The sequence below is a fragment of the Phaseolus vulgaris genome, chromosome 7, assembly GCF_000499845.2.
Source record: "Phaseolus vulgaris cultivar G19833 chromosome 7, P. vulgaris v2.0, whole genome shotgun sequence".
Classification (NCBI taxonomy): Eukaryota; Viridiplantae; Streptophyta; class Magnoliopsida; order Fabales; family Fabaceae; genus Phaseolus; species Phaseolus vulgaris.
The window spans coordinates 17,431,277-17,442,611 of NC_023753.2; the positions used below are offsets into that span (position 1 = coordinate 17,431,277).

General features: G+C 51.0%; 1 protein-coding gene across 1 annotated transcript; it reads left to right on the forward strand.

Moving 5' to 3' along the window:
- The first annotated feature begins 1,637 nt into the window (after positions 1-1,637).
- On the forward strand, positions 1,638-7,017 carry LOC137830232 (uncharacterized). Its single transcript, XM_068637429.1, has 2 exons — positions 1,638-6,779; positions 6,878-7,017. Exon 1 carries the CDS (start codon positions 3,318-3,320, stop codon positions 4,719-4,721), a length of 1,404 nt encoding a protein of 467 aa, XP_068493530.1. The 5' UTR covers positions 1,638-3,317; the 3' UTR covers positions 4,722-6,779; positions 6,878-7,017.
- The last annotated feature ends 4,318 nt before the right edge of the window (positions 7,018-11,335 follow it).

An 11,335-nucleotide genomic window follows, 5' to 3' on the forward strand; every position in this document is an offset into this window, starting at 1 on the left:
ATGTTTCAATGAAAGATCTATGATCTTAAGGGACAAAGATGAGAATAGTAGCCAAGAAAAAGAAGCTAGTGAGAGTGAAGAAAATGTAAAAATAGAAAAGCAAGAGAAAACCCTTGGAAAACAAAAGGCGTGGGAGAAGAGTGTTCCTTCCCACAAGGTCATTCAACAAGAAGGAAAAGTTGAAAATACATTTGAAAATATACCTCTTGTTGAACAACCTAGCCTTACCTTTTGTAAAGGAACACTTGCAAGCCTAAGTGAAAAAGAAGAGTCTTTAAAAGAAGCTTGCATAGATAAAAATGAAATAGATTATTTCTCATATGTGCTAGGATATCACCAAGTGAATGTCAAGTTTTTTATAAGCATCTACAAAAACAAATTTTTATGTGAAGTAGGGCCTAAAGAAACTTGTCATGTCTTATTGAGACAACCATTGCAAAGTGTACAAATCTGTTCCGTCCGGTTGACCGGGACGTCTTCGTGCGTGGCCTCAATCGTCAGCTAAGGACTCCTTCCCACTGAATGCCTGCAAATTTCCTGCAAAAAGAGGGCAGAGTGGCGCCCTAGCGGCCGTTTGCACTCCGACGCTCAAGTCAGCCAGCAAGAAACACCAAAAACTGTCTACCCACGTATCTGAGCACCGCGTGTGGCACTCTGAAGGGTGGTAAAAGAACTGTGTATATGTGTGTGTGTTGTCCCCTTCAGGCAAAAATATTCTCCAGTCACTTGTGCGTAATCCTAAAGCACGGGCAAGCAACCAGAAAGTTTCTCGTAAATTTGCCAAAGGTCCCAACCCCTTTTTCTGACATTCTCAGCGCTATTTAAACTGCCCCCAGCATTTAAAGCGCCTTAAAGCGCTTTTAAACTCAAACGTAACGCGCTCATTAAAGCGCTTAATTATGAAACGTAGCGCATTTAAGACGTTGAAACGCTTGGAAGCTATAATAGTACCTGAATGCCAAAAAGGGAAACTGTATTGAATATCTTTAATTACCTGGCACCTGACTAGAGGGTGTTTCTATTCCGGCATTGCTGTCATACACGTGGAGGGCCTCACGACGCCATGACCCCATCCGGGGGCGTTTCTGCCCATCTGGGGACGTTTCTACGTGTGGGTCCTCCTGCTTGGGAGTGCTACTGCGCTAGGGGTGGCTTTTTGGGTACCAACTCATGCCCCCAAGTATCTAGCCACTTACTCTGAGAGCGTATCTGCCTTCCTCTCGCACCCTGCACCCGGTTATCCTGGGCGTGACCTTCCTCTTGGGTCGTATCTGTCCCGAAGGCGTCTCTGGGGCAGCAGGGGTACTTCGCGAGTCAGGCTGCCCTTCACTGGTACTATTACTATGGCCTTGGAGCCACCTTTCCTTTCTCTTTATTACTTTCCCGAGATATCGGGACCTGAGGCTTTCCCACGACGTCGCTCCCTCCATGGTCTTTCCTACCCATGGGTATCAGGGAACCACACCATGATTGCCTTGCTTTTACACTGTTTAATCTGGCGACGCCCTCACCAGGGCGACGCCTTCACCTAGGCGACGCCTTCGCTTAGGCGGCGCCTTGTCCTGCCTTGGCGACGCTTCCTCTTGGCGTCTCTACATCTGGGCGACACCTCGAGCTGACTTTGACTTTCCTGTTGTTGACTTTGACCTTGACTTAGTTAACGCCCTGATACGGGACGGTACACAAGCCCCCCTGTCTTAAGCCGAAGACTTGTCTTCAGCGCAAAGACTAAAGCCTTGCCCCCGCCATCCACGTGCCTTCTTGATGACGTGTCATTCTCTGCTGACTCAGCAAATTTTCGAATTACTGACGCGACATTATCTGAACCACAGGGGTATTCTTAATGACCGATTGGAAATTCCCTGCAATGGGGATGATTACAACTTTTGGGCTACCCTTTATCACACGCCACGTGGCCCATCGCGTGGCCCTCCTTTAGAGACCTTTGCGCTTCCCCTGGGCAAACGACCTTCTGACGCGTGGCTCGATCCTGCGGCCCTCAATTTGCGCCTCTTGGGTTACGAAATGTAACGTTTAAGTTACTCCAAACCCCGCGCTCACCCTACTGTTACATTCATTCGCTCTGCAACTCCGCACTGTTCATCGCCTTCGAAAGCACTGTTCATCGCCTTCGAAAACCCTTTTTCTCTGCAACTGCGATTCTCTCCTTCCTGTGCCCTTCTGCTGCCTCCATTCCAATAGCAAAGGTATGATCTCGGATACTCACGACCTTTCCCCTTCGTCGCATTGGATTGATTTATTGAACTGCCTGGGACTGTTGTTATTCACGTATTACTGCATTTCTTCGCTTCTTCTTCCTCCTCTGATTTTTCTCGCGTGGGTGACGCTTCCTGGGGTTCTTTCCCCTTCTCGCCATGGCTAAACTTGCTAAACCCTTTTTCCTCTCTTCTTTCTCCAGCTATCTATTTTCACCATGACGCGCGCGAACGCGGAGCCTGATTCTTCCCCTACGACCCCCAAATCCAACTACAAAGCCTTCTACCCCTGGGCCTCCGATGAGCTCCTGAGTGAATGCACCAGCCTGACTTCCTTCCAGGACCTGGAAGCTCACCGGGGGGATCCCCATCTGTACAACTTTAACGCCTTCTGCCGCACACACGACGCCCACATATCCGTCCGTCCCGGCAGGCCTGGGGAACCTGTTTGTTCGGACGACAGACCTAGAAAGGGGAAACCCTTCTTCTTCATGTACCAGACCGTGTTCAAGCGCGTAGGAGTGTGTCTCCCTTTCACTCCCTTCGAACGGGAGCTTCTTACTGAAATCAACACTGCCCCCGCCCAGCTTCATCCCAATAGCTGGGCATTTGTGAGGGGCTTTCAAATTCTTTGTGGATACCTGGGCATTCCTCCTTCCGTAGATGTCTTCCTGCATTTTTTTGAGGTGAAAAAACAGGGGAAAAGCTTTTGGGTAAGCTTTTCCGGGATCGCTGGCAGGATCCTCCTCTCCCTCTTCCAGAATTCTTACAAGAACTGGAAAGGGAAGTTCTTCAGGGTGTGCTGCGCCAAGCATGATCCCACAGCTTTGGATGGCTTCCCTCTTTACTGGACGGAACGCCCCAAATTGCTCAGGGCCAAAACTCTGGAAGAGCTATCCCCCGCCGATAGAGAGGTAAGCAAAGCCTTGGCGGGGTTGGGGATCGTCTTTGATACCTTGAAGCTGGTCGCTAGCGAGTACAATGCCCACGCCCTGACCACCTATTTTGGTAAGGGGCTCACCCCTCATCTTTTGTGCTATAAACAGCCTGCTATCGATCGTTTGTTTCCCCATACTATTATGCTTGTTTTACACTTGCACCATGTTACTTGCATTTCATGTCTCTTCGCGTATCGTGAATTCGCGTAGCTGTTTTAGTACTAACCCTTGCTGTTTGGTCTGCCTTGGTGTAGGATCGGTGATGGGCGTTTCCAAAAGAATGATGTTGGCGAAAGCACTGAAGGAGGCTCGTGCCGCCAAGGCAGGCGCCTCCTCCAGCCCTACTGCCAATCCGATTCTCCCGCCGGCTCCGACACCGCCGCCGCCAATCACTGCTGAGGGTGCTTCTAGCCCATCTTCGACGTCTCCACCTGGCTCTGACGTGCTTCCAACTCCCAACTCTCCTTCGCCTATCGCCGCTGTGCCCCTAGCTGCGGCCTCGTCACCGGCTCCAACCCCCCTCGACAAAGGAAAAAGGGTTTTGGAGATTCTGTCAGATGATGAGGAAACAGAAGGCGTGGCACCCTTCAAGAGGAGAAAATCCGCGCGGGTTCCTCTTTTGGCAGGGACACCGCCGCAGGGAGGGAACCCCTTTATGGACAACCCTCCAAGCGCAACCTCACTCCCTCCTATGATTCTCCAAGAGGAAAGGAGCGAAGGTGCGGAATCTGCTCCGCCTCTGCCGCCGCCAGAAACCACTGCTTCCCCGGCTCCCGATGCTGCCGCCCCCGACTTCATTGCCATCCCCCCTCCAATCATGCATCTGATGAGGGGTTTCAGTGGCGAGACTATGCCGGAAGGTACCGACAGGAGGGAAGGTATGCCTTTCTATCTGGGGGCCTTCTTGGCGGTGGCCCTTGAATGGCGCTCCCAGGCCAGAAATACTGTCTTGCAAACCCAAACCCTCCAGGCCTTGGAAACGAAAGCAACCACCCTGGAGGAGGAGATGAAGGCCCTGGGACGCCAGAACGAGGCTTATTGTTCCTCTCTGAACCAAGCACAAGAGTCCAGGGCAGAAGCTGAGAGGAAATTGGCAGAGGCCTTGGAGCTCCAGGCTGACTTCTACGCTCGTGAAGTTTCTCTCCAAGTGCAGGTGGCGGGTCTTCAGGAGGTGGTCAAAACGGATGCAGAAACTCACAAAGACCTGAAGGACCGTTGCTGTGAACAGGCTGCCAAGATGGAGCGGATGGAGGAGGAAATGGCCACGCAGGCCAAAGCTATGGACCTTCTCCGAGTTGACTACGACAAACTGCAGGTCGAGGTTAGCCGGCTTCGCGTGGAGAAAGAGGCTCTGGAGAAACAGGTGGCCTCTGGAGACGCCGCCATTGAGGAACTGGAGAAGGAGAAAAAGTCCCTTATCCAGGAGATGGCGGGCACCTTCGAGGAGGGGTTCCAAGAGGCCCTGTCCCAGGCGTCCTGTGAGAACCCTGGCATCAACCTTTCGAACTGCGACCCCACACACCACGTAGTCGACGGGAAGGTCGTGCCCATGGATTTGAACGACTGAACTGCTGCCCCTCATCCGCCACCTTCCTCTTCAAGCTTAACTCTTCATTCTTTACCTTCGCTTTTTGATTTTATTTGCCAAACTTGTAATTCTTTGAACTATCCGCACTCTTGTCACTGATTTGAGTCGTTCGCATGGTTGTCTTTATTTCTTTGTCACATACGATTCTGCCTATGCGATCTCGCTCTCATCTTTTCCCTTCATACGCTTCAATTATTTTATCTGTGTTCTGCCCGTTTCTCACACTTCGTTGGGCGGTTTGGTATGATTGGGTAAGCTCACTCGCCAACCCTTACGCCCGTGGAGAGGCTCACTAAGTGGCGCCGTATCGTCCACGAGACGACTCTAATACCGAAAGGCTCTTTCTTTGATCTTTTAACACTCGGCGCCCACGCCTAAGGAGAGGCCTGCCAAAGCAGCACCGTATCGTCCCCGGGTGTCTAAAACGCTGAGTGCTGTGGGGTTTTTGTTCCCTCCATGGTCTTTCCTGCCCATAGGTATCGGGGAACACCCTGCCAGTGACTCGCTGGCATTCGACGGTCTCGTCTCCCTCCACAGTCTTTCCTACCTGTGGGTATCGGGGAGGCGACGCCTGCAACTAACTTTGCCTTTCTCTGATTTCTTCTCCCTCCTCAGTCTTTCCTACCTGTGGGTATCGAGGAGGTAACGCCAGTCGGTATTTGGGTTGGCGACGCCCGCGACTTCTCGTCTGTCGTCGCCCTTTACGTCTTTCCTGGCAACGCCTCGGGCGTTACCTTTGCTTCAACATTGACTTTAATTCTTGCCTTGGTCAACGCCTGATAACAGCGAAGAGCCCAAGGCTTCGTCTGTGCCATCCACGTGGCGCTTCTTGTACAGCTGATGGGACCTTCTGTCATTCGACTTGATCCACGTGGCGCTGCTTGCATGGTCGGTGGGGTATCTAGTCATTTCATTTTCTGACTCCTGCTGTACCCCTGGCTCATTATCGACGGCGCATCGTACCACTGGATATTCTGCTGATACGACGTTTTCTGATTTAAACCAGTGGTGTCAGCGTCATCCTTTCACCTTCTGCCACGTGTATCAATCGCACGGTGCACCCGTTCGTGTCGTTTGGCGCGCTAGGCGCTTTATTTAACTCTTCAAACTCTGGAACTATCTTCACCATTTTCTCACTCTTCATAACCTACTTACGTTCTTTCTTCTTGTACCCTTTCTTCTTGCACCCTTTCTTCTCTGTCGAAGGGCTGTTCTAACTGCTCCCCTCGCTCAACTCTTGCGTTTCCAGCCATCTTGATCTTGTTAAAGAATGTCCTCTCACGATGCTTCCTCCAGGGTCCGTCCCAAAGACTTGTACCCTTGGGCCTCGAGCGAACTTCTTGATGAGTGTTCATGCTTGCTCTCCACCAGGGCCGTACGAGAACACAAAGGGGAGTTGTGTTCTTACGACCACCGGGCCTTCGCGAGGAGGCACGATGACGACATCGCTGTGCTCCCATGCACTCTGGGGGAGCCAGTGTGTGGCGACGAACGGGCCAACAACGGGGTCCCTTTCTTTTACTTTTACCAGGTGGTGTTCAAGATCATCGGGGTGCGCTTACCCTTCTCCTGGTTCGAGAAGGAACTGCTGACGGAGATCAACGTGGCTCCAGCCCAGCTATACCCCAACAGCTGGGCCTTTGTCAAGGCCTTCGACGTCCTCTTTGGGTTTCTGGGTTGTGCACCCTCGGTTGACCTCTTTCTCCACTTTTTTGAGGTGAAGAGACAGAGACACAACCTCTGGGTAACTCTCAGCAATGTACCCGGAAGAGTTCTCTTCACGCCCTTCCAAAGCTCGTTCACAGGGTGGAAAGGCCGGTTCTTCAAGATCTGCTGTACTGATCTTGTTCCCGACGCCCTCGATGGGTTTCCGTTGTACTGGGTGAGAGAGGAAAAGGTCCTCAAAGCCAAACCCCTCAAGAATCTGGCTCCAAGTGATCAAATAGCTTGCCGGATTCTTGCTGAGGCGGGAGGTTTTGACTCTGCTACGGTGATCAGCTTGGAGTTTCAACGCTAGGACTCTTGAGAAGTACATAAGTAAGAACCACTGCCTTAGGCAACTTCGGCCTTCGTTACTTTCTAAATGTGCCTGTCTTTCTTCACTGTGTCTCTAATACATCTGTTCCTTTGTGCAGGTTCGAAAATAAGCCAAGAAAAGAGGACACGACTTACTCGAGCGCTGCGGGCTGGGAAAGGGGCTTCGCCTTCCTCCAGTGATGACTCTGATGAGCGCTGAGAAGTGGCTTGTTTGTGTTTTTGCATTTTGTACTGAACATTGCTTGTAACAACAAATTTCCAATATCATAACTCTTTACAATGCCACTTTACTTTTCATATGCCTCATACACCGCGCGACTTCCTTTCGTCTCGTTCTGCCAACGATGCATGCTTTTACTTAGGCGACGCCTTCTTTCTGGGCGACGCCAAGGCCTAGGCGACGCCTTCTTCCTTGGCGACGCCATGGCCTAGGCGGCGCATCACATTACTTCTAACAAGGGAAAATAATGGCTGAAAACCAAAGCACTTCTTTTTCTCAACTGGTTATTCCATTCATTAGGGTGACCTCATTAAAAAACCCCCAAAAGGGAAAAAGAGCGTCCCCTTCAACTAAACTGTTACATGCTGCTTACATAAATCAACTGAAATAAAATTTTAAGTTGGTTGCATTCCAACTGCGCGGGATAGGGCCCCCATCTAAAGTCTCCAGGTTGTACGAACCGTTGCCCTTAGCCTCAGTAACTCTGAAGGGCCCGGTCCACTTGGGAGACAGCTTATTCTCCAACTCGTACGGGTGAGCTTTCCTCATCACCAGGTCGCCCACCTGAAACTGCCGTGGCTTTACTTTAGAGCTATATTGCCGCTCCACTCTTCTCTTCATCGCTTCTGCTTTTATTCTGGCTTCTTCCCGGGCCTCTTCTAGTAGATCTAGGTTTACTCGTCTCTCCTCGTTAGACTCCTCCACCACAAAGTTTTGAAAACGCGGTGAGCTTTCGTGTATTTCTACTGGAATCATCGCGTCCGACCCGTACACCAAACTGAACGGCGTCTCCATAGTAGAGGATTGGGGCGTGGTGTGGTATGCCCACACAATCCTTGGCACCTCTTCCGCCCACGCCCCTTTGGCCTTCTCTAACCTTCTTTTTAACCCCCTCAGCAAAACTCTGTTTGCTGACTCTACTTGTCCATTGGTCTGGGGGTGTTCGACCGACGCGAACACTTGCTTGATTCCCACTTCAGCGCACAGATTTCTCAACTGCTGACTGGCGAACTGGGTCCCGTTGTCAGATATCAGGCGCCTGGGTACGCCAAAGCGACACACGATGTTTCTCCACACAAAATGCTGTACCTTATGCGCAGTGATTTGTGCCACGGGTTCTGCCTCTATCCACTTAGTGAAGTATTCGATGGCGACAATCAGATACTTCATCTGCCTGATTGCCAGTGGGAAAGGGCCCAGGATGTCAATACCCCATGTGTGGAAAGGCCACGGGCTGTATATGGACCGCAACTCTTCAGGCGGCGCCTTGTGCCAGTCGGCATGCTTTTGGCATTGCCTACACCGTTGGGCGTGCCGTGCGCAATCTTCTTTCACTGTTGGCCAGAAGAACCCTGCGCGTATTACCTTGGAGGCTAAGGATCTTCCTCCTACATGGCTCCCGCAGATGCCTTCGTGTAGCTCTGCCATTATCCTGGTGCACTCATCGCCACTGACGCATGTTAGGATAGGGTGAGTGAAACCGTGCCTGAACAACACCCCATCCACCAAGGTATATCTTACGGCGTTCCTTTTGATTTTCTTACCCTCTTCAGGGTCCACTGGAAGGGCCCCATCCGCAGGTACCGTTTATAGGGCGTCATCCAGGTGTCTCCCGTGGACAGGACACAAACCTGCATCTGCTCTTCCTCAGACACACCCGCGTACATACTGATGCGGGGCGCCCTCTGCGTATCTTGGGTTAATGAGGAATGACTCCTCGGCCTTCCCCTTGATGCATAAATCTGGAGGACATCCACCCTGTTGTCTTCCACGAATCGACGCGGAGCTTTGAGGGTCTCCTGGATCACTGTCCTCTGTCTACCCCCCTTGCCTGAGCTGGCCAGCTTTGCAAGCAGGTCAGCTCTGGCATTCTGCTCCCTCGGGACGTGTATCAACTCAAGAGCGTTGAACGCCCCTCTCAACAACTGGACGTATTTGAGATACGCCGCCATCTGTGGGTCCTCCATCCCAGTGAAAATTGCCTTGGGTCCCGCGAACGTGTTCGGGATTGCTGCGTATAGGATCTCCTGCGAGAACGGAGTGGAAAACTCCCTTGGTGGGGAGTGATTCTCCATCTCGTCATGCCCAGGCCGCCTCCTATCGTTTCTCAGGCCCTGGCGCAACTCCTCATTCACACGGTGGAGCTCTTCGTTGCGCTCATGCGAGGCGTCAAGATCTGCCTGCATGCGCTCCTGCTCCATCTTCGAATCCGCCATGTCCTGCTGCAACCCCCTCATTATTTCCAGGACCTGCTGCATGGATAGGTCTGCGGGGGCTGCGCGCGCTGATCTTCGTCTGGTGGGGGCCATTGTCACTCCAACCTCCTTCAGCACTACCGTAACCTGGTAGATTTTCACGAACTTGTGTGATGGGACTGATGTTTTATATCGAGCCCCACGGTGGGCGCCAAATGTTCCGTCCGGTTGACCGGGACGTCTTCGTGCGTGGCCTCAATCGTCAGCTAAGGACTCCTTCCCACTGAATGCCTGCAAATTTCCTGCAAAAAGAGGGCAGAGTGGCGCCCTAGCGGCCGTTTGCACTCCGACGCTCAAGTCAGCCAGCAAGAAACACCAAGAAAACTGTCCACCCACGTATCTGAGCACCGCGTCTGGCACTCTGAAGGGTGGCAAAGGAACTGTGTATATGTGTGTGTTGTCCCCTTCAGGCAAAAATATTCTCCAGTCACTTGTACGTAATCCTCAAGCACGGGCAAGCAACTAGAGAGTTTCTCCTAAATTTGTCAAAGGTTCCAACCCTTTTTCCGACATTCCCAGCGCTATTTAAACTGCCCTAGCATTTAAAGCGCCTTAAAGCGCTTTTAATCTCAAACGTAACGCACTCATTAAAGCGCTTAATTACGAAACGTAGCGCATTTAAGACGTTGAAACGCTCGGGAGCCCTAATAGTACCTGAATGCTTGAAAAGGAAACTGTATTGAATATCTTTAATTACCTGGCACCTGACTAGAGGGTGTTTCTATTCTGGCATGGCTGTCGTACACGTGGAGGGCCTCACGACGCCATGACCCCATCTGGGGGCGTTTCTGCCCACCTGGGGACGTCTCTACGTGTGAGCCCTCCTGCTTGGGAGTGCTACTGCGCTAGGGGTGGCTTTTTGGGTGCCAACTCATGCCCCCAAGTATCTAGCCACTTACTTTGAGAGCGTATCTGCCTTCCTCTCGCACCCTGCACCCGGTTATCCTGGGCGTGACCTTCCTCTTGGGTCGTATCTGTCCCGAAGGCGTCTCTGGGGCGGCAGGGGTACTTCACGAGTCAGGCTGCCCTTTACTGGTACTATCACTATGGCCTTGAAGCCACCTTTTCCTTCTCTTTATCACTTTCCCGAGATATCGGGTCCTGAGGCTTTCCCACGGCGTCGCTCCCTCCATGGTCTTTCCTACCCATGGGTATCGGGGAACCACACCGTGATTGCCTTGCTTTTATACTGCTTAATCTGACGACGTCCTCACCAGGGCGACGCCTTCACCTAGGCGACGCCTTCACCTAGGCGACGCCTTCGCTTAGGCGACGCTTTCTCTTGGCGTCCCTACGTCTGGGCGACACCTCGAGTTGACTTTGACTTTCCTGTTGTTGACTTTGACCTTGACTTAGTCAACGCCCTGATACGGGACGGTACAAAATCTTTTGATTCAGATATAGCAGTTACCTTAGGTTGCCAAGACCTATAAAGACATTTGAGGATCTTGATGTTTAGCTCTTCTTTTTCAAAGGTTTTCTCAAGGCTCATGAGGTGATTGATGATGTGCGTGAACCTTTTATGAACTTCAGCAATTGTCTCACCCTTGAGCATTCTGAAAATTTCATACTCTTGGATTAGAGTATGCTTTCTAGCTCTTTTCACCTCATTGGTACCTTCATGAGTTACCTCCAAGGTGTCCCACATCTCCTTTGCTGATTTGCATTGAGAGACCCTGAAAAATTCATATGATTCAAGGCAGAAGTTATTATGTTTTTAGCAATGCAATCAAATTTGGCCTTCTTGCTTTCAGAATCAGTCCATTGAGACCAAGGTTTTTCAATGGATGATCCATCTTTTTCAAATTTTGGAACAAAGGGGCCATTTTCAATTGCATCCCAAATACCTTTGTCAAGAGATTCTACAAAGATTTTCATTATGACTTTCCAAAATTGGTAGTTCAAACCACAAAACAGAGGTGGTCTGTTGATTGAAGCACCTTCCCCAAAAGATAGTCTATCAGCCATATAAAAACAGTTTTAGGATCACACTTGAATAAATTTCAAGAACCAAGCTCTGATACCAATTGTAAGAATGTATGGCTTTAAACTAGAGGGGGGGTGAATGGTTTAAAGAGGGT

Coding starts and splice junctions, on each gene's coding strand:
- LOC137830232 (XM_068637429.1), top strand. CDS start 3,318: ATGTTACTTGCATTTCATGTCTCTTCGCGTATCGTGAATTCGCGTAGC.